Raw genomic sequence first — 24478 nt, 5'->3', positions numbered from 1 at the left:
GTTTTATTATATGGTTTGGAATATAAGCCTACCATAAAGTCTCATTTCCCTGAGCTACAAATGTATCTCTTTCCTAATACTAGCGAATGCTACATACTTTTTAGGACGTGAAAACAGTTTTTACAAATGTTGTCTTAAAAAAGGGGATGGCCCTGATTTCTACAGGTAAAATTTATCACTAAAAAGAAATCAAACCTACCTCTCTCTGACTCACCACTACCCACAGTAGAACTACTCCTTCGAATTTCTGAGATTGAACATCTTTGCAGGAGTGGCCAGCCTGGTTTTTTTCTCCAGAGTGGATGATGGGCTTGAACTGTTAGTCTTATGGTTAACTTCTCTATATTTAACTCACTGTGTCATAAGAACTCCCTAATGTATTGCAATGATCATAACATGTAAGCGTGTTTCTTTCTTTCAATTAAATAAAAAATGAAGTCTTACTTACATGTTTCTGATAGACTCAATCATCTCTATTGGTTTGGTTTATTTTAGGTGACTTACGTCCTGACAATGAATGGAAGGTCACACACTGTGCATCTCAAAGAACAGTAAGACACCACCTATCTTAGAGCTTAGATTTTCTTCTTCTAAAATTTTGGACAGGATTTAAATTCTGAAATGCAGTAGGATCTAGAGAGATTTTATCAACTCACTTAAAAAATTATGATGTATATGATGTTTAAATGAGATCCATGTGAAACCAGCATTTTAATGATCGATCTTGTAATATTGAGTAAGCTACATATTTGTAAATTTATATAGTATAATTCATTGAGTCTAGAGAAAATATTTTCCATCTTTAAATAAAGAACTTCAGTACAATTTACTTTATTTCATTATTATTTAAAAATATTTATTTATGTATATTTTAAAAATCATTTTATTTAGGGCTCATACAACTCATTTTTTCCCTCTAAAAATCATTTTATTAGGGGTTGTACAACTCTTATCAGAATCCATACATCCATCCAACGTGTCAAGCACATTTGTACATTTGTTGCTATCATCATTCTCAAAACATATATTTTTTTACTTGAGCACTTGGTACCAGCTCCTCATTTTTCCCCTCTCTCTGCACCCTTCTCCTTCATGAATCCTTGATAATTTATAAATTATTATTATATTGTCATGTCTTACACTGTCTGATGTCTCCCTTCACCTATTTTTCTGTTGTCTTTCCCCCAGGGAGGGGGTTAAATGTAGATCCTTGTGGTTCAGTTCCCCCTTTCTAACCCACCTTCGCCTCCCCTATCCTGATATCGCTACTCTCATTATTGCTCCTGAGGGGTTTATCTGTCCTGGATTCCCTGAGTTTCCAGTCCTTATCTGTATCAGTGTACATCCTCTGGTCTAGCCGGATTTGTAAGGTAGAATTGGGATCAAGATAATGGGAAAGGATGGAGAAGCATTAATTAAAGAACTAGAGGAAAGGTGTATGTTTCATCTTTGCTACAGTATACCCTGACTGGCTCATCTCCTCCCTGAGACCTTTCTCTAAGTGAATGTCCAGTTGCCTACAGATGGGCTTTGGGTATCCACTCCGCAGTTCTCCTCCTTCACAATGATTAGATATTTTGTTCTTTGATGCCTGATACCTGATCCATTGACACCCTGTGATCACACAAGCTGTTGTACATCTTCCATGTGGGCTTTGTTGCTTCTGAGCTAGATGGCTGCTTGTTTATCTTCCAGTCTTTAAGACCCAGATGCTATATCTTTCGATAGCTGGACCCCATCAGTTTTCTTCATCACATTTGCTTGTGTACCCACTTTGTCTTCACCAATCGTGTCTGGAAGGTGAGCATCATGAAATGCCAGTTTAATAGAACAAATTGTTCTTGTATTGAGGGAGTACTTGAGTAGAGTCCCAATGACCATCTACTACCTTAATACTAAACCTATAAATATATGCACATAGATCTACGTCCCCATCGTCATGTATAAATATATTTATATATGTACATGCCTGTATTTAGATTCTAAAAATACCCTTTGTCTCCTAGTTTTTTCCTCTATTTCCTTTTACTTTTCTCTTGTCCCACTATCATGCTCAGCCTTCGTTTGGATTTAGGTTACAGTAATTCCTCTCGGTTACATTGCCCTTGATCAAGACTTACCAGGCTTCCTAAACCCTCCTTGCCATCCATTTTGCATCACTTGTTGTTCCCTTGTCCCTGGGTTTGTTAATACCCACTTCCTTTCCCCAACTTTCCCCTCCCCAGTGTGCCCCCAGAACCATCAGTCCAGTTGTTTTCTCCTCCTGATTGTTTATCCCACCTCTCTTATCTAGATAGACCTGCAGAGATAATAATATGCACAAAGGACAAGACAGAGCAAAATAAAGCATCAAACGAAACAAAACAACAACAGCAACAAACCAATGGCAAAAAAGAGAAAAGCCTGTAAATAGTTCAAGGTCTGTTTGTTGACCTTTAGGAGTGTTTTCTGGTTGAGTCTGATGGAGTGCCACACCCTGGCCCCAAAGTCTATTTTTGGTATTCCCCTGGGACTTCATTGCCTTGCTCCCCTTGTTGCTCTGTTGCACACCCTCAGTGTTTCACCCTGGTGTGGTAGGGTCAGATCAGGCACAATTCATGCATTGTGTCTCCACTGTCTTGTCTCATGGTGGGGCCAGCTTTATGCTCCTCTCTGTGCATTGGCTGCTCTGAGCAGGAATATCATCTTTGAGGCTTGGTGGAACCTCAGTCCAATTTAGACTCAATCTATTTCCACCCAGAGCCCCAGTCAACAATCTATTTCTGTTTCAAAATTTTTATTAATTTCTCACATATTTTAGCGCTTACCATTTTGTTTTCTTCAGTCTTCTTTATTAACTCCTTTTAATCTCTCCAATCTATGAAATTCAGAGTGTCTTTCTGATTTTTCTAACTATATGCATGAACTAGTTATCTCATTGATCTTATATCATAAAATATTCTGTTTTGATTACACTAAAATATGCACCTCCATTTTATAACTTTATTTGGAGTCCCAGGGAACTCCATATTCATTTGGTAATTAATTATCAGCTACTTCCTTTTGGAAGTGCCAGAGTTATCCTACTCAATATGTCTAAAATCAATTTCCAAGCATCTCTCTAGTGACAATTTCATTCTTTCAGTTACTCACAATAAAAACCTCGAAGTCATATATATATTTTTTTACTTCATGCGCAGTGGTTTCTTGTGACTAAGCTATGATCCAAGCTATGGTTTTTTTCAGTTGCCTCCTATGCATGTGAAAGCTACGTAAGGAATAAGGAAAACTAGAGAAGAATTCATGGATTTGAATTCTTGTCAAAGAATATTGAAAGAACCATGAACTTCCCTGAAGAAAAAACAAATCTGTCTTAGAAGAAGTGTAACCAGAATGCTACATAGAAGCAAGGATGGCAAGATTGCCTCATGTGCCTTTGGATTGTTGTCAGGAGGATATGCATTTCTGGAGAAGGACAGCATGCTTGGAAAAGGAGAGGGTCAGAGAAAACGAAGTCCCTCAGTGGGATGAATTGACACGTGGTGGCAAGACTGAGTTCAGATAGAAGGACAAGGGTGATGATGGTGCAGGCATGGGAAGTGCTTGTTTCTGTAGTACATCAGGCTGCTCTGGAATGGAGCCAGCTCCAGGACACCAATTACACCAATCGGTTATTAAGTTTCATGAATTATGTTTATAAAAAATGGAAAGGTGAGATCTCCAGCATTATTATTCCTCTAGACCAGTGCTTCTCAACCTTCCTCATGCCATGACCCTTTCATCCAGTTCCTCATGTTGTGGTGACCCCCAACCATAAAATTATTTTCATAACTGTCATTTTGCTACTGTTATGAACCATCATATAAATATCTGATATGCAGGGTGTATTTTCATTGTTACAAATTGAACACAATTAAAGCATAGTGATTAATCACAAAACACTGTCATTATATATTGTGAAATATATATTTTTAATGACAAATAAATGAAAATTTGTCTTGAAGCATGGTGTAGCATGGGTAACAGTCCTCACCCCTGGTACTCGTATGTGGGTGTATCTGCATGTGCGTGGACCCACCTGGAGATAGATGGAGGAGTGGTGTCTCTGTTTTCTGATGGTCTTAGACAACCCCCTGAAAGGGTCCTTCAATTCCCGAAGGGGTTGCGACCCACAGGTTGAGAACCGCTAGTCTAGACCAACCTACCATCACTTCTTAATAACCGAATAGCTTTCTAAGCCATCTCTCTTGTTTTTTTTCTAATTTATTCCTCCATATTATTCTCAACACAGTGTTCCATGAGCTACTATTATATTGGTCCAATCCTGTAATTTATTATTCAAAACTTTGTAATGGCTTTATCTTTTATTAAAACCAAAATTCACTTACTGCACATGTTATGCTGACTCATGGTAACCCCATTTGTGCCAGGGAACTATGCTTCATAAAGTTTTCATTGCTTCTTCTTTTTTTTGAACTAACAAGTGGGTAGTTAGGCCTTTCTTCCAAGTAGTTTCTAGTTTAATCTAACAAGCAACCTTCCAGCTAACAACTGACATGTAAACTGCTGCGCTACTCTAAATCACTTCACTCCAGCTGCACTGGCCCTAGTTGTTCCTTGCATACACAAAACACATTCCTGGCCCAGGACTTTGCATTTTCATTGAATTCTGCTGCATGGAATATGTCTCTGCTGATTTAATATTCTAAATTTCAAATAAAGAAAAAAGTATCAAAAGGACCTACCCACCAAACCGAACAACAATAACACAGCTTATTAATAAAAGCTTCAATTGGAAAGAATACAGAAACCATTGAAAACTAGAACTAGGTCAATAGGAGATTGAATGAATCTCCTATTTAACAGAAATATATCTGCAAAAATCTAAATTCCAATGAACACAGCCTAACAGCAATGCTATCACTTTCCAGGTCTCTGGGCAGAGGAGAGTCACGAGAGGCTTAAGCCACGTGGATTTTAGACATTCAATGTCATCATTTGCCTTCAGAAACTGGATGCTCAGAATTTAAACTGTAATAACATTCCCTCCTCTGGTCTTAGATTTTATCATTTACAATCCTTGTGTTACACAAACTCTGTACTTCTTCCATCTGGCCATAACTGACATCTAATTTAGATGGCCCTAACGCAAGTCTTTAAGGTTGTTCCAGATAGCTGGGCACCATATGATTTCTTCATCACACTTTGCTCTACCAACCGTATCATTACTCAGTTCTTCCCGAGGGGAAGTATCCAGTAGAGCCATGTCATAAGAAATAATTGTTCCTAGATTATAGCTATGATTAAGTGTGAACTCAAAATCCATTGATATATCTTTGGTTTATATTTGCCCCTTTTTCACTTTTCCACAAGGCTTTTGATTTCTGACCCAAAATGCCTAGTAAGTATCAGCCTATTTTAGCTCACCAATGCCTAGGATATCTGTCTGTATGCTTTCCTTTCATTATCGTTGACTTCTGATTTTCCTAGATTCATATTTTGCACTTCAAATTCCAATCGTTTGCAGATTTTTGCAGTTTTGTTTTTCTTGAGTCCTTTCCTATCACTAAACTAAGGTCCTAGCATCTGTGCTTCCACAGGCTTTTGCTTATTCATGCCACCATCATGGATTGTACTCTGAGAAGGCAGCTCCTCCACATCTAAGTCTGAGTGCCCTCCAATCCAAGGGCCAGGCCTCCCGCACGATCTCTAGGAATGTTCTGCTTCATTAGGCTTTCAGTCTCTGACAGTGTTCCAAAGCTATGCTTAAGGATTTCAATGGCTCTTTCCCCTGAAATGGGAAACCAAGTTATTCTTCATTGTCTATTCTTAGTCTGGAAGCCCCACTGAAATCTGTTCACCTAGGGTGACCCTGCAGCATTTAAAAGACCTGTGATATAGCTTCCAGGATAACAGAGATAGACAAGTGGTCTCATCTAATATTTGTTCTTGTTGATTGTGTTTGTTCAGCATATTGGTTTCCAGTTCCATTTATGTCCTAAGGTCTTTCCTGGTTGCATCACCGTGTTTTGAAGGATGCATAGTATTCCACTGTGTCTATGTACCACTGGTTCTTTAGCTACTCTTTTATTTATGGGTGTTTGGGTTGTTCTAATTTTCCTGTATTGTGAATTGTGCTGAGACATACATGGGAGGGCATAGGTCTGTTTCTGTTATGTCTCTTACTTCTTTGGGGGCATCTACCCAGCAAACGCATCTCTGGGTTATATTGGATTTCTATTCCCAGTTGTTTTAGCTTGTGCCATATCATTTTCCACAATGGTTGTACAAGCTTACAAGTTGACCAACCGTGGATATGGTCACAGCCTCTCCAGCATTTGCTGCTTCCTGTTTTCTTGAATTGTAGGTATAAGGAGATTTGCATCTTCCAGATGACTAATCATCAGGAGTATTTTTTCATATGTTTATTAGCCATTTGAGTGAAATTTTTTAAAAATGTACTGTCTGTTCATATCATTTGCTCACCTTTAATTGGTTTGCTTATTTGTCTCTTTCTGACTGAGGTGTTACAGAGTTCTATAGAATTTAATTGTTAGTTCCTTTTAATTGTGTTGTTTCTAAAGAATTTTTTTATAAATTCATGGGCAATCTTCTTACTCTTTTGATGAAGTCTTTTAATATACATAGATGAGTTTGATATTTAGTGAGTTTGATATTTAGTAGATCATAGTCATCTATTTTGTCTTCTAATGCATGTGCTTTGTGTTTTTATATTTGGTAGTTTGTGTATGCCTTGAAATAGGGCCCTTAAGTTTGCCCTAGTTTTCTCACTGATTATCCTTTATAGCTCCAGGATTTACTTTAGGTTTTTAATCCATATTGAGTTCATTTTTGTGCATGGGGTGAGCTATGGGTCTTGTCTTATTCTTCTGCAAATGGGGATTCAATTTTTCTAGCACAATTTGTTGAAGAGGCTTTCCCACTCCTACTTAATGATTTTGGGGACATTGCCAAAAATCAGTTGCCTATAGGTGAATGTCTTAGCTTCTGAGTTTTCTATTCTTCTCCATTGGCCTTTGTATCTATAATCGTAACAGTAGCAGGCTCTTTTGATTACTGTGGCTGCGTAATTGATTTTAAGGTCAGGCATTGCAATGCTCCCTACTTTGTTCTTCTTTTAATGAATTCTTTTCCTATACTAGATCTCTTCCCTCTCTATATGAAGTTGACATGTTAGGCTGAGTTGTCTAGAGAAGCAAAACCAGTGACATGCATATGTGCATAATAAGGGACATTATATCACAAAGTAATTTTATAAGAAGGATGCATCCCAGTCCAGTCCAATTCAAGCCCAAGTCCAATGCTAGCTGGGGCCCCCTTCAGACTCATGTTACCTGCTGGCTGATGATGCAGAAAGCGGAAACAGGAAGTGGTGGATCACAGGCTGATGGATGCAGACTCCCACGGACCCAGGGGTGTTGTAAGCATGGCAGGGTGCAGTAAGAGCTCCATGTTGGCAGCCCCCATGAGGCCACCCTTAAAGGCAGACATAGAGTCCAAACAAAGAGGAAGTTCTAAGGTGCAGAGAGAGAGAAAAAATAATGTTCACAATGTTTCTCATATAAGAAGGACACATCCCCAAGGAGGCATCACCAGGCTGTGACCTAATGGATAGGTTGAACTTCACCCCTACCTTTCACATAACTTCAAACCAACATAAAATCTTACTGGCGGGGAGCGGGGAGGGAGGGGAAAAAAAGAGGACCTGATGCAAAGGGCTTAAGTGGAGAGCAAATGCTTTGAGAATGATTGGGGCAGGGAATGTGCGGATGTGCTTTATACAATTGGTGTATGTATATGTATGGATTGTGATAAGAGTTGTATGAGCCCCTAATAAAATGTAAAAAAAGAAAAGGAAAAAAAATCTTACTGGCACTTATTGCACCTCTTAAGCTTGACATCAGTACACAACTCTTTAACCCTATATATTCTCCAAATAAAGGCAACAATAAAGTCATGTTTGAATCTAACAGGATACAACTAAAATGCATACAACAAAAAATGCACCAGCTCCATTTCAATATTGTGTTCTATAAGTGAATAAAACAAAACAAAATATGATTTGCCTAAAAATTGCAGTTTTGTGAACACCTAGACCTGAATCTTATCACCATCTCCCCCATCCATGAATGTTTGTAAGCCAGCCGCTTCACGACTTTTCTGCCCTCACTCTGGGCATCCTATTTCTAAACAGCCCATTTCTGTCAACACAGTGCTCTGAAGAGACAGGCGTGTTCTTTGATGTGAAAAAATCTTTTTTCCATTTGCAATCTTGTGTGCCTGCATCCATTAGCAAAGTCAAATCTAGAACAAGGCATCCATGTAATCAGCAAGGAATGTTCTCAAGCTCAGAGGGGCAAACATAATTTTCTTCATATAGTTGAGGTCATATCAACTCAGTCAGAGTTATTCCATGGTAGGCCAATTGTTGAATCACAAGCTCAGGAGTTCCCCACAAGCAGGACTCCCCCTGTTTCAGATCACTTCCTAGATTTTAAACAACGCTCGCCCTCTCAAGTTCATCATGTCATGGGCTCAGGTTCCACACAACTCTTAAACTTCAGACCAGCCGGCCTGCTCTCGTCCATCCATCTAAGCCCTGTGAACCAGATCCACACCTATCAGTGAGTAGGGAGTAGGTTCAGCCCTATTGTTATGTTTCCCCCACTTACATTCAGCAAGTAAACCCAGGTGATCACTTAGCGAGCATCCCATTTTCCCACAGGCTCCCTTTAACTTTCAGTCCTCCAGGAGGGTAATGATGGACGTAGATTTTTCTCTCTTAAGCTAAACCACAGGCAAAGTTCTTGCTCAAAATTCAAAAACCCAAAGTCAGATGTTTGTTGTTGTTCAGTATCCCAGCAGTTATACGTGTGTATTTCTTTCAAATGCGAATGCCCTGGCATTCAGTGGGATTTGCCTCTATTAAGCCCTTCACCTTATCTTGGACCTTTGGTGGTTACAGGATGGGCTGCTAACTGTAAGGGCAACAGCAGACGGAGTGGTCTGAAGCACTTGCTTTTAGATGGGTAGAAGCATTGCCTGGGTAGTAGGAGTGGCGGCACTAAGCTGCCCACTCAGTCTGCTATTCACGCTGGGCCCCCAGGGGTCTGTGAGGCAAGAGGTTTGGCTGGGTTGCTTGAAATGGGGACAGGGAAGCATCAACTTGTACAGGGGTATTGCACACAATGGCTCAGGCCACAGGTCACTGGTGAAGGGAGATAGTAAAAAAAACCAGCAGGCCTAGGTAATCTTCAACGTAAAACAAACTTTGGTGTACTTAGCTTTTACGTAGATTTTCTGGCTTCCAAGGAGTGAAGGATTTCTCTCATTAGTGGGACTTCTGTCCTTGGTGATAGTTGCTAAGGTGGTTAGACAGAACCTGTGGGTCGGGACCCCTTTGGAGGTTGAATGACCCTTTCACAACAGTAGCAAAATTATAGTTATGAAGTAGCAACAAAAATACTTTTATGGTAGAGGGGTCACCAAAAGATGAGGAACTGTATGAAAGGTTTGGGGTATTCGGAAGGCTGAGAACCCCTATGCAAAAGGAGATCCACCTGTGCTTTTTACCTGGCGGCCATGTTCCCCTGTCATATATATGCAAATATAATTTTTAATGTTTGCATCATATTGAATTCACAACTCAAACTTTTTATATTTTTTTTTCTTAGCTCATTCTTATCCAAGAATTTTTTGATTTATACATATAATGAAAGTGGATTTTTGCATTCTGAGACTTCATATTTAAAGGTAAGACCCTGATACTATCAATTTTATTCTCATATATATATACTTCTCTATGGAAAAGAATGTATCACTAGCATTAGCATATATTTGTCCCCTGTTGAATACATACATACATATATGTATTTAATTTTTATTTTATTGGGGGCTCTTACAGCTCTTATCACAATCCATACATATATCCATTGTGTCAAACACATCTGTACATATGTTGTCATCTTTTTCAAAACATTTTCTTTCTTCTTTAGCCCGCTGGCATCAGCTCCTCATTTTTTCCTTATCCCTCCCCTTCCCTCCCTCCCCCAGGCCCCTTGATAATTTTGGAAATTATTCCTTTTTTTTATGGCCACAAGGAAGAGAAGAGTCAGTCAGGGTGCGATGAACCACACAACCTTCCTCTAGTTCTTTAATGCCTCCTTCCCCCACGATCACGTCTCCAATTCTATCTTACAAACCTGGCTAGATCAGAGCATGTACACTGCTACAGATAAGAGCTCGCAACACAGTGAACCCAGAACAGATAAACCCCTCAGGATCAATTAGGGCAGCAGTGATATGAGAAAGACAAGGGTGGGGGAGGAAGGGGGGAACTGATCAAAATGATTGACGTATGGCCCCATCCCAGAGGCACAGACCGCAGAAAAGTGGGTGAAATGAGACCGCAGTCAGTGTAAGACATGAATACAAATATTTTCATCCAAATGATTGTAACCCCTTTTAGGCTCACTGCTATACATAGAAGGAACACTGTGATTGCTGCGAGTTAAACTTTGCCAGTGGTTCGAACCCACCCGGTGGTCTGTAGGAGAAAGATGAAGATGTCTGCTTCTATAAAGATTTTCAGACTCAGAAACCCTAAGGAGAAATTCTACTCTGTCCTATAGGATCACCACGAGTCAAAATAATTTTGATGGCAATGGATTTCAGTGCTTTTTTACATAGAAATGACATTAACATAGATGTAACCCAGATATTAAAGAATGTTTGCAAGCTCCTAGAGGATACAGTAAAGTTGTGGAAAAAATCCCTTTTCTCTGAAAATCTGTGTTAAAAATTCTGCATGATGCCTAGTCTTATTATTTTCAACGAGTTTAAGTTTTAAGAGTCTTGTAATGTTTGAAAATACATTTTTAGTCATTTTGAATTTAATATACCCTCCTGCTTTCTATACTCTTTTTTTCAGGTGCATTGCCATTACCAAGGATATGTTGCAGATGTGGAAAATTCTGTTGCAACGCTCAGCATCTGTTCTGGACTAAGGTCATAGGGTCGTAGCTGATATAAAAACTAAAAAGTTAGGACAGATTTCTAACTGAAGTACAGTGGGTGGAAGACCCTAAAATTTAGATAGATATAAGGCGAGTCTAATCTAAATATTGCATTCATGATTAAATTCATTTTATTTACATTAAAATTAATTCCTGGAAGTAAGAAACCCTTCAAAAGAAATATTTAGAGGCAACTGGGGCTGGAAATATTTCCTATGACTTGCATAAAGGAATAGTTTCTGTTCAAGAAGCTGTAAAGCCCCTTTAAGACAATGTTATTGCATTGGCTATATGTTATTACCATTAGTTTTCATAGCTGGTATTAGTAACTTAAATATGACTCTCACTTTAGATACACTCCATTTTACAGCTGGAAGCAAATAAGGGTAAGAGTAGATATTTGTAATTGAAAGTTTATAAAGTTATAAGAGGAAGGTAGTTCCAGAGCAAAGAAAAGAGTCCTCCTTTAGCTTTTTATTTTTGGGGGGTCTGGTTTCTATAATTTACAAGTGACAGATTAGTTTACTTTGAATGTCGTTTTCATGAATATCAACCTCTTAGGATAACCATTCTCCATACTTCCTTCCTTTTCTTTTAAGCATTATTAAGAACAGCAACAGGAAATTTATTATCAAAATTCTCAACAGATATTTTACAACCTAGCAAATACTAGGCCTTAGAAATATTTTTGGATGAAGGCAATAACAGAAATTATAAAACACTTAATACTCTATTTAGATTTTAAAGACGAGAACAAAACTAAGATAAACATGGTCAACCGGTAACTCGTGGCAGAGACTGCAAAGAATAAGCAAAGAAAGTTAGTTTAAAACTTGTTTAGTATGAGTCTTTATATCTCACATTTTAGATCACAGCATTGCTGGGATCATTTGCAGACTTTTAATTGTTACTGCCTTTTGAATACAGGGGATTCCTTCAGTTTGAAAATATTACGATTGGAATTGAACCAATGGAATCTTCAGCAGGATTTGAGCACATAATATATCAAGTGAAAAATGACATTCCAGATATACCAATATTAGCAGAAAATGGGAGAAAGACATGGGAGAAGGAGCAGCCATATAAAACTCATGTATGTTCACAGGTGACTCTAAAATAATTGCATACTAGGAAATTACTTCTGGAGAAGTTTGTTGATCATGAAAATTACCTGCCTGAAGGAAAACTGTTCAGTAGAAACACTTAATTTGATGTCTGGTTTCTATAAATAAAAACATTTGAATTTGTTCTATGCTGTCTGGGAAACGGTTTAATGATATTTATCCAAATTTATTGTATCATGATATATAATATTTTTATTTTCATAGAAATGATATACTATTGCATAAAGTTTAGAAATATGGGAAGAAAAGACTCAGTGTTCTTACCACGGTAATTACAACACTAGCATTCCTTTTAACATTACAAAGCCTGTCTCCTAAAGGGTTGTTATGAGGCAGGATCGACTCAATGACAGAGAGTTTTTTTTGGTAGTTTCAATTTGTCTTCAAGTACACTTTATTTTTGTATGCTGAAATTTGCTATTCAGCTTCTCAAATGAAACTTTCATTTCAATTAATTTACTGTTCAACTCCATATTTTCTAAGATTAAAACATTTCCTATTTTTACAGATCTTTTCTGTTTTGGACAAAAGATTTGAATATTTTATTTTCACATTTGCTTTATGTCATTAGACATGTTTAAAATAATATATGTAAAGTACATTTATACTAAGCCCATTAGTCAAACTTAAAATAATATATGTAAAGTACATTTATACTAAACCCATTAGTCAAACTTTGTTACAGAGTGTATATACTTTTCATTTTTTCCATACATCGCCTACCATGTACGCTTTTATTTTGTTTTGTATGAATCATATATATTTTTAATAAATAATTTTATTGGGGGCTCTTACAGCTCTTATAACAACCCATACATCATTGTGAACTAGAATTTTACATTTTAAATAACAAAGTATGATAATTCTAAATATAAGATTCTCCCCCCTCCCAGTTCTTTATATTGATTTAAAATTCTGTGTATTTGATGAATTAATTTTATAAAGTCTTCAGTATTTGTTGGTTGTCTTTGAATGATTTATTCTGTTACCTTAATAGTGACCTAATACTTTGGCAGAGATTCAACCAAATGTCGCCAGTCTCTGGATAATCTCTCTGTGTGAAGAGTAGAGCACACCTTCAACACGAACCCAACACTAAGCCAGGCCGTTAACAACTGTCTTTTGTTTTATTTTCCACTTTTGTAAGTCCTCAATATCCGTCAGAAGGGAGAGTTTAAGACATCTTTAGGTCTTTTCTGAGTATTATCCTGAGATTGTGTATAACTCTCCTATGCCTATGATCTTGCAGATTTCCAGAAATATTTCATCGCTCCCCACAATGTAGGCTTCAAGTAATATAAAATTCAGACAACTGTGCAAGTTTGTGTTCTAGAATCATGGTAAAGATCAAACCCTGTCAATTCCCTGGTAATGAGCACTAAAGAAGTTCCAGCCTCATTTCACATTTTGCTTTTCCTAACGGCTGCCATACGACCATTTGTCATGAGGACATTGGGCTATTTGTTTTCAATTAATGATGGAATGGATGAGGGAAAATACAAGTGGCATAATGTTCACTGTCTTGGCCAATATGCAGCGATTCTTCTTGAATAAATAGTGGCCGGCGTACTGACGACATATGGATAATTTCTACAGTGTGAGAAAACTTTAGTCTAACTATTCTATTGCCAATTTCCATTCTGCTTTTACTGTGGGACATAGATTTCACAGTTCTTATATTTTTGCTGAAGTCACTCTAGTCCATGAAATTTTGTACATTATATTTTATTTATGCATTCTCTTATGATTTGTTTGAGAAATTAGAAATACTCAGTAAAAAGAAATATTTCTATGAGGGCTTCAGTTTATGCATGCATGAGTTTATCCCAAAGAAAATTGTCCTCTAAGATCAGTGAGTGGGTACAGAGAAGTTCTCTCAGTCACACACTTGCCTCAGCGTGGCTTCTGAAGGGATCTGCTGCGTTATTTATATCCAAGACAGCAATTGGCTCCAAGAGTGACAGTGACTGTTTTTAATGAATTTCTCAAAGAATGTAAGATTATCCTGGATCTTTATGAAGAAATATTAAGAAAACTGAAAACTACATATTTGAGAGACAGGCCAGAAAATATGCACCAGTATATGTTTTTCTTCTTATTTTCCACACACCTGCTCATTTTTCTAGATCAGTGGTTCTCAACCTTCCTAAGGCCACGACCTTTTCACACAGTTCCTCATGTTGTGGCACCCCCAACCATAAAATGATTTTCGTTGCTACTTCATAACTGTAATTTTGCTACTGTTATGAATCATCATTTATATATCTGATATGCCGGGTGTATTTTCATTGCTACAAAGTGGACATAATTAAAGCAAAGTGATTAGTAATAAAACAATGTCATTATATATTATGAAATATTTATTTATAATGACATATAAATGAAATTTTGTCTTGAAGCATGGTGTAGTGGTAACAGTCTTCACGCTGGGTACTCGTATGTGGGCCTATCTGCATGTGGGCAGAGCCTCCTGGAGACGTATAGAGGACGGTGTCTTGGTTACTAAGACCATCAGAAATCAGTGGTTTCTGATGGTCTTAGGGTCTTTGAAAGGGTCGTACGACCCCCAAAGGGGTCGCGAGTAACAAGCGCTCTCGTTAGTAAATTTCATTAGGAGATCTTATAGGCCCTGATCTTTTGCAGTTAGTCTTTTTATTTCTCATACTCAAAGAATCTTTCAAAGGAACATGATTTGAGTCCTGTGAAGATATTCAAACTGGAGTTTGGAGGCTGTGTAAGTAGAAAAACACCGAATTCTTCTTGGAACGGTTGTAAAGATGGAATCACTGCCTTCAGAAGAGCATAGATCTAGCTTCAGGATGTGCTGAGAAACAATACCTTTGTCATATTTGCTCCATGCACCAGCATTTTTTTTCTTAGTCTCATATGTGTGCATGTTAATTTGGGGATTGTTATTTCATAATTGATTTTAAATTTAATTTCATATTTATAGAATATAATGTATTTGTATTCATTACGTATGTGTTCTGTGTAGTATGCATTTTTAGTTGTGGTGTTCTAGAAAGATCTTCTGGCTTAATTTGCTTATATTTGTTTTCAAATCTAAGACTTTTATGTACAGGTTACTTATAGTTATCTTGTCATAGAATTTTATTGGTGAGCATTTTTGAACTATGTTTCTCCATTTTTATGTTTAAATAAATATTGACAACTAAATTAATCAAGTATAGCATGGCAGGCTTTTGCGACTGATTTTAAGAATACACAGAGGTTCGCTGAGAAAATTTGTAATAACAAGTTTGTCCTTGAATAACAAGGAAAGAGAATTTTTCTCTCTTCTGGACACTTACATTGCAAGGTAAAAAACATCTACTTGATTAAGAATAGCATCCAATCACAGCCAATATGCTTAGACACATACCTTCGGACAGCCAACTCACTCCTTCCTCCCTTCCTGAGAGTAGTAGACATATTCGATACTGAAAAATATCAAATCTTGCATGTAGTGGAGTATTTAATTTCATTTTAACTCCCCAAACTTTTAAAATATGAAAATCAATTAACTTTATATTGACTTTAGCTATTTAAATCCATTCTCTGATACTTTTATCATTAATGTCATATCAATTTCATAATTGTGTGGTATTTTCAGACAGTTTCGTTTTCTGCCTTTTCCTTTTATATTTGCTACCTTTAGAAAGTTTGACATGCTATAAAAGGCAGTATATACTGTGGTAACTTTTTTCTGCTTGTGACTGATCATATTTTACTTTCCACGGGATTTCTACCCTCAAGGGCTCCACATCCTTCAAGTCTTACCTTGTGTTTAGGGTGAGTTACAGTTTGCCAGAGGGATATCTGGTCTCAGCTTAGTTTACAGTTTGCCCACTTTGCTTTTGTTTCCTCTTGTAATATTTTCTGGATAAAACTGTCTCATCTCAGTCTCTCCTTTATGCACTGTTATTCTTCCTGGATCCATTTTAGCATAAAATATGAATGACATGGGACAAGGTGTTTCTTTCTTTTGCTCCTTTTACTGACATTTTCTTCAACAGGGATGCTAAAGCTCTAGTGGTGGTCACAATGATGCTCCTGGCAAATATTCCTTTCCTTCTCTCAAGAGGTGCTGCGGCCATCGTCAGTGAAGCCGGTCTCACGCACAGGGACCCTAGTGAACGCATTGGAACTAACTTTGGGGGTCTGGAAGCTCTCATCTTTGGGGAAGCTGAGGCCACCTATGTCTCCTCCTCCTCCAAGGATAAGCCGTTGTTTGCCCCGTGGCCTCGCTTCCGTGAGGAACATATCACTAGCATCCTCAAGATAAAGTCATGTTTCTCTTTGACCCTGCCAAATAAGAATTTGAATTGTGAGAAAGATAATCATGATGCCTCCACCTACCTCTCAGAGACCTTTCATTCTTACAATAGCCCACGGTTCATCGTTAGGAATTCCTCTTCTAGTTGAATATTCTCACCGCTTAAAAAGAGCATTTAATGCTGTTTGTTCTAAGTAAACAAATAATTGGGATTTATCCTTTTCTGCAGAGACATTTTCAAATCCATATTTTACATTAGTAGTTTGATCTGTAATCTAGATTGGTTCAATAAAAGTCATTAATATCTCGTTTGTAGATGTGGAAATGAAACTTCATTTCTCTGGGTCTCTAATCTGGAACCAGTTACCTAATAATAATGCTCTTTTAATTTTACCTAATATTTTTGTCACCAATCAGCTAAAAATTTAAAAAGCTTTTAAGACAGTAAGGACTATTCTTTCATTTCTCAAAATACTCAATGATGGATTTTTAACTTGCTTATTTTTTGGTGTTTACTAGATATGGAAGCCAAAAAGATATAACTGACCACATGAAAATCTATCTTACAGAGAAACATCTGTGTTTATGTTAGGAATTATTTTTGTGATACTATGAATAATGGTCATGATTGAATGTATAGCTGGTTTTTTGTTGTTCTTTTGTTTTTCAAAAGTAGATCTCCAGGATTTTTCTCCAAGACACTTTTTCCATTAGCAATAAAATTAGCCACAACATAAATTTTATATCTGTACATAAATTAATGCAAGATGGAGCATAAATTAACAATAAGTTCTAAAAGCATCACATTTTAAAGTGTAAAATAAATATTTAAGCCATAAGATTTGATTTTAAAAATTCTTAGATATGAAATGTTCATGATAAAGAAAATGAAAGGATAAATTCAACTTCCTCAATCACAAAAAAAGTTATGTCCTACAAAATCCAGACACAAAAGAACAAGCTACAGACGTGGGCAATATAATTTTAAGACCAGGGAAATAAAGTAATCCCTTATTAGTAAATTTTCCTATCAAACAAGGGATTCATTACTGGACTACATAAATAACTCTAAAAAGTGAGCATTAAGTTGACATACATTAGAAAATGGGTTATACATATAAACAAGTAAACAGATATTTATGTTCAGTCATTTATGAATTGAAGATAGACAAAATTATGGGGAGGCAATATCAAATGCTGATGCACAGAAAGTGAGTCTCTCATGCGTTGCTGGTTGGAGTGAAAATAGTGAAGTAACTGCAAAAAGTATTTGGGGGGTTATTTTTTAAATTTTGTAGAAGACATATGCAATAAAACGTACACCTAATCATCACTTTCTACCTGTATATTTCAGTGACATTGGTTCCATCACACAACTAGGCCACCTTTCCAACTGCCACTGTCTGTTCAAGGACCCCTGGTGGCATTGTGGGATAAGTAGTGGGCTGCTAACTTCCTGTTTGATGCTTCAGACCCACCAGATGTGCTGCAGGAGAAATAGGAGGTTGTCTTTTGTCTTAAAAATAGAGTCTCAGAAACCAGTATAGAGTCTGTGTGTGTTTTGTGGACCCTAATGCACGATGGATAGCTTTGAGAAGATTGAGAGTTTCCGAGCACTGCATTGTGTTCACGTGGAAACTGCACATGGATGCAGAGGGACTCGTCCACAAAGAACAAGGGCCTCATGCACGGTGTACCCTTAGCAACCTTTCACACCCACTTCTTCAACCTGTAGGCTGAGCAGGTCATCAGAGAAGCTGGATCACATGAAGAAGAGTGTGGTATCAGGGTTGATTGCAAGCTTATCAACCTGCGATATGCAGATGACACAGCCTTGCTTGCTGACTGGGAAGGGGACTTAGAGGATTAGCTGATGAAGATGAAGACTTGTGCTTTCAGGGTGGATTACATCCCAATGTGACAATGCCCGAAATCCTCACAATTGGACCAGTAGGCTACATCATGATATAGTGGAGAAAAAATTGAAGCTGTCAGAGATTTTGTCTTGCTTGGATCCATAATCAATTCTGATGGAAGCAGCAGTCAAGAGATAAATGTCTTCTTTTTCTCTGGGGATCTTGTGTACAGGAATTCAGAATGGTTCAGCGTCTGACCTACTGGCACAGGCTGTCCTAGAAAACCACTTCTGAAAAAAGTAGGCTGTCTTGAACCTTTCATAATAGAATTGCTTACCTTTATAGGAAGAATGTTTGTCAAGCATCAAAACCAGCGTGTGGTATGTGCCCAGGCCCACGTTGAGGGGATCTGTGCTGTGAGAACCTAAGTTTTCCTGAGTCGTACAAAGCAAAACAAACGTCAAAAGGCATATATCTGACATCCAGTTCTTTGAAGTTGAGCCAGCAATTTGCTGTATGGCCTACTGATCCTGTAAATCCGCATCAACCTACATGCCGGCCTTAGATTTCACTCATCTTTGCAGCCAGAATGATGCTGCCTGATTTGCCGAACTTGGATCCATCAACCCCTGCAACTATGTAAAATAAAAGAATCCTATGGCACTCAGATTTGGAGTCTGCCAGTTTATTAAATTATGTGAACCATTTCTTAGTATAAACCTATATGTCTATCAATCTATCTATCTATCTATCTATCTATCTATCTATCTATCTATCTATCTATCATCTATCTCATCTATCAATCATCAGCTTCACTGATTTTGCTTCTCTAAAGAATCGTGCCTAAAACCACCAACACATATGTTCATACACATAGAGAGAGATTACAAATAGATTGGCAAATAATAAAAGCAAGTGACATACAGAGTTTGGGTAACCCTACTAGCATTTGAAATACCAGTAACAGCTTACAACATCACAGAAATACACAAGCCACCACAGCATGGCAAACTGATAGGCAGATCAATTTGAAGATACAAATAGATTTCTTTATATTTTCAAAGGAAAATAAAGATGCCTGTGTTATCAGTCAATATTAATTTGTATAGTACTTCATAATACTCAAGTAAACTCACTAAGACTCTTTTATAACAGCATTATGGTTTGAAGTAAAATTATCTAGTTTGCAGTGATTTTTATACTTAACACTTAAGAAGGTTTTATGAGTATTCTTTTTTATCTACATACCAGTAGTTTTTGGTTATTAACAAATTTAGCACATGCTAACACATAGCACCCATGTTTGTTGGTTTGTTTTCAGAAAAAAGCTATTTTGAACCAATTACCTCAATATCTGGAAATGCATATCATAGTAGACAAAAATTTGGTAAGTCACAGAGCAATTTCCTTCTTTCTTTCTAAAACGTGGGATGTGGACATCTGGTCAAATAAGGAGATGTGATATTTGGTTCCTAAATTGATTCAATGCTTTCTGCCAACAGCAACACCTCTACCATATAAGGAGATTGCTCTTTCTTTGCCTGCTCTAATCCATTATCAGTAAAACTCTTACCCCTTTCACCCACAGTTATAGAAATTAACACAGCTGTGCGTGATAACATAGCACCTGTAGTGTTTTCTGAAGCATCCATCACCTGAGACTGATGCCTATGACATTGCTCATTGTTCTAAAGAAAGTCCCTCATCATCTACTCTTACTTGTTGCGCAATAATGTGTCTTAAGTTCCAATGAGCCCCAGATGTGCGGTACAAATGGGGGCCAGGTGTATGAGGCTTGCATTTTTTGAGTTCTTTCAGTTTAAGAGCTAAGTGTGCGCTTCCCTTTGGTTGGTTTCTACCTCCGGGATTCGAATATGTCATTATAGTATTTGCTTTCTCTTTTTCAGCTGTTCTCTGCTATTTCTGTTCAGCTATTTGACTACGTTTTCTTCTTTTTTTTGCTACTCTAAATATATTTTTAAATTGTTAATCTCCTTTTAAATTTTATCAAACACATTTATTGGGGGCTCTTAATTCTCTTATCATAATCCACACATTCATCCATTGTGTCAAGTACATTTGCACATATGCTGCCATCATCATTTTAAAAGCATTTTCTTTCTACTTGAACCCTTGATATCAGCTCCTCATTTTCCCCTCTCCCACCCCCAACACTCTCCTCATGAACCCTTCATAAGTTATCAATTATTATTTTCATATCTTACATCATCCTCTGTCCCCCTTCACCCACTTTTCTGTTTTTTTGTCCCTCTGGGAGAGGGTTATATGTTGATCCTGTGATTGATTCTCTCTTTCTTCCCCCACTTTCCCCTAATCCTCTTGGCATCTCTATTCTCATTGTTGGCCCTGAGGGGTGCATGACCTTGTCTAATCTGATTTGTAAAGTAGAATTGAGGTCATGACAGTGGGGGGGGGGGAGGAAGGATTAAAAAAGTAGAGGAAAGTTGTGTGTTTCATTGGTGCTATACTGCACCCTGACTGGCTCATCTCTTCCCTGTGATCCTTCTGTGAAGGGATATCCAATTGTCTACAGAAGGGCTTTGGGTATCCACTCCATGATCCTCCCCACACCCTCCAACTCACCTTGGGTATGATTATGTTCTAGGTCTTAGATGCCTGATACGTAATCCCATAGACACCTCACGATCACACAGGCTGGTGTGCTTCATCTATGTGGGCTTTGTTGCTTCTCAGCTAGATGGATGCTTGTTTATCTTCAAGCCTTTAAAACCCCAGATGTTATATCTTTTGATAGCTGGGCACTATCAGCTTTCTTCACCACATTTGCTTATGCACCCATTTTGTCTTCAACAATTGTGTTGGAAAGGCGAGCATCACAGAATGCCATATTATTAGAAGAAAGGGTTCTTTTTTGTTGAGGGAGTACTTGAATGGAGGCCCAATGTTCATCTGCAACCGTAGTTCTAACCACACAGATATAAGTACATAGATTTATTCTCCTCTCATGATGTATAAATATATTTATATATGTACATGCCTGTAGCTAGACCTCTATACGTGTCCTTTGTCTCCTGGTTCTTTCTTCTATTTCCTTTCACATTGCTCTAGTCTCACCCTTATGTTCAGCCTTCATTTGAGTCTAGCAATTCCTTGCTGCTACACTGCCTTTGATCAAGTGCCACGAGGTAACCGATGATTTTAGTTCACTTGTTGTTTCCTTGTCCCTGGGCTGGTTTCCTCCTCACCCCCTTCCTTGCTCCCACCTCCCCTCTCCCTTATCCCCTTGGAACCATCTGTCCTGTTCATTTCATCTCTGATTTGTTTGTCCCACCTATCTTATCTAGATAGACATGCAGAAACATTAATAAGTGCTAAAACCAGGCAAAGCCAAACAAAAAACAAAGGAAGTCAAAAGCAACAAAACAATAAAAACTAAAAAACCAAAAGCAAAATAACAACAAAATGAAAGCCACTGACAGAAATGGAAAGGCCTATAAATAGTTCAGGGTCTGTCTCTTGGCCTCTACGAGTGCCTTCCAGTCGAATCTGATGGGGTGCTACACTCTATCTCGGTAGTCTATTTTTGGTATTCTCCAGCGATTTCATCACTTTGCTCCCCTTGATGCTCTGTTGCATGCCCTTAGTGTTTTGCCTCAGTGTGGTGGGGTCAGATTGGGCACAATTCCCCCACTGTATCTCCAGTGTCGTCCCCATAGCGCTATGGGGAACATTGTGTCTTGTGGTGGGGTGGGCCCTCTCTGTGCATTGCCTTCTCTGAGCAGGAATATCATCCTCAGGGTTTGGTGGGCCAGGATGTGTTCCCCTCTCTCTCCATCCCTCTTCATTTCTCCTGGGTGATCTAATCATATTTGCCTCTCTCCTCAAGCTGTAGCTTCAGTGCTGTCTTCTGAGGTGCATTCTTCTGGGTGGGGGTTATCCACATAGTTGGAATGGGGCTAGCCCCACAGACCTCTCTATTGGTTCCCTGGCACATGCTGGTTTGTTGTATTCAAGCCTTGGCTCTTTGGGTTGAAGCCTGCTCTTTCTATCCCTCTCCTGTGGAGATATAAACAATACCATCCCCTTTGGGTGGGTTAGTGCCCTGCTCTCCCCCACCCAGGTCTTCCCCCCCCTCTATCTTTCCCCCTTCTAGTTGGTTGCCCTATGTATCCCTGTTTGGCCCATGCCATAATACCTGGACCTCACCCCAGGAATGTATGTATGACGTAGCTTTTCTCCTATGCACCATTTTATTTTTAGCTTACTCAATGGACTCATATTGTGTATAGCTTACTTAGCTTAGCATGATTTCCTCCAGTTCTTCTCATATAGCAATGTGCTTCATGCATTCATTGCTGCTTTTTGGGGATGTGTATTACTCCATTGAATTTATACAGTTTTTTGATCCATTCATGTGTTGATGGAAATTTGGGTTGTTTCCAACTCCTTGCAATTGTGAACTGTGCCATGATGAACATTGGAGCACAGATGTCTGGTGTGGTTTGTTTCTTGCCTCTTTTGGGTATATGCCCAGATGATGGGTGCTGGGTCATATGGTAGCTGGATTTCCATCTGTTTTAGATATTGCCATAATGACTGTACATACCCACAGGTCCACCAGTAGTGGATGAGAGTTCCTATCTCACCACAGCCCCTCTAACACTTGTTGCTCTCTGATTTCTTGAATTGGGCTACCTTTGAGGGTGTTAGGTGGTAGCTCACCGTTGTTTTAATTTGCATTTCCCTTATGTCTAAAGATTAGTAACATTTTCTAATATGTCTATTGGCCATTCGAATTTCTGCCCCTGTGAAACTTCTGTTCAGGTCCTTTGCCTACCTCCTTAGTGGACAGTTTTATTCTTATTGTAAGCTTACAAAGTATTGTAGATTTTAGTAATAAGGTCTTTGTCTGATGTGTCATTGCTAAAGATGTTTTCCCAGTCCGTGGACTCTCATTACTCTCTCGGTGAATTCTTTCCATGTACACAGGTGTTTTATATTCAGCATATCCCGCTTGTTAATTTGTGCCTCCTCTGGGTTTGTGTCCTTCCCTATTTCCAATAGCCAATGTATTCCTGTGCCAAGGTTCTCAGATTTGTCCCAATTCCCTCATCGATGACCCTAATAGTTTGGATGTTGTCGAATGCTTTTTCCGCATCTGTCGAACTACTCTAGATACTGAGCGAGTTTCTGAGACCTTTTGACATCCACACTGATCTTTTCTTTATTTGCTGTCTTCTGCTCTTGAGATGTTCTTGAAATGCTGGTGAGATAAACTCCAGGTCATATTTTGGCTCTCTTGGATTTGTCTTAATTTTCTTAAGCCTCACTCTTAATGTAAATAAGAGCAATAGATGGTTTATTCCACAGTCAGGCCTTTGCCTGGTTTTAACTGCTGATATGGAGCTTCTCCTTCTTATCCCACAGATGTCGTCAATTTGATTTCTGTGTATTGTATCTGGACAAGTCCATGCCTTTTGGGTTGTGGGAAAAAAAGGTATTTGCTATGAACCAGTCCTTGGTTTTGCAAAATTCTATCATGCACTTTCCAGCTTCATTTCTATCAAAAAGACCATATTTCCATCTACTGTTTCTTCTTCTCTGTGTCCAATTGTGCATTCTTATTGCCAATAATTATCAATGCATTTTGATTTCATGTTTGATCAAGTTCCATCTGAAGAAGCTGGTAGATTTCTTTATCACCAGCTTTTGTGATTGGTGCACAAATTTGAATAGTAGCTATATTTTTGGGGTTTCCTTGAAGGCTGACAGCTAGAATCCTATCACAGACAGCAGTGTACTTCAAGATGTATTTTGAAATGTCCTTTTGACAATGAATGTAATGCCATTTTTTTAATTGCATCATTCCGGCATAGAAAAATGTCATTATTTTCTGACTCAGAGTGGCCAATTCCAGTTCATTCCAGCTCTCGAATGCCTAGTATATACATCATTATGTGTTCAATTTTATTTTGGATAAGTTTCCATTTTCCTAAATACATACTTCATACATTCCAATTTCTGATTTGTAGTAGACTTTGGCAGCTGTATCTTCTTACTTTGAGGTTTGCCCCATAAGAAAACGAAGATCCGGAAGGCTCCATTGCCGCAGGCTTTATTCCGTTCAAGTCACCATGTGGACGCTCCTTTGCCAAAGCAGCCACTCCTCGGCCACCGTTCATGTTCCTCAGATCCAGGGACTCATTCTCTGGCACAATCTCTGAC

At 38.2% G+C, this 24478-nt stretch overlaps 1 protein-coding gene across 1 annotated transcript in view; it reads left to right on the top strand.

The window, feature by feature from the left end:
- LOC142455487 (disintegrin and metalloproteinase domain-containing protein 18-like) overlaps positions 1-24478 on the top strand; it is a 159375-nt gene that overhangs the window by 27765 nt on the left and 107132 nt on the right. Inside the window, exons 2-5 of the mRNA XM_075557220.1 lie at positions 9675-9753; positions 10931-11007; positions 11943-12120; positions 19593-19658. Of these exons, the coding sequence (XP_075413335.1) occupies positions 9675-9753; positions 10931-11007; positions 11943-12120; positions 19593-19658 (400 nt within the window). The remainder of the gene's footprint in view (positions 1-9674; positions 9754-10930; positions 11008-11942; positions 12121-19592; positions 19659-24478) is intronic.

The sequence above is a fragment of the Tenrec ecaudatus genome, chromosome 8, assembly GCF_050624435.1.
Source record: "Tenrec ecaudatus isolate mTenEca1 chromosome 8, mTenEca1.hap1, whole genome shotgun sequence".
Classification (NCBI taxonomy): Eukaryota; Metazoa; Chordata; class Mammalia; order Afrosoricida; family Tenrecidae; genus Tenrec; species Tenrec ecaudatus.
The sequence above is the reverse complement of the archived record's forward strand: the minus strand, read 5'-3'. Positions and strand labels throughout refer to the sequence as shown.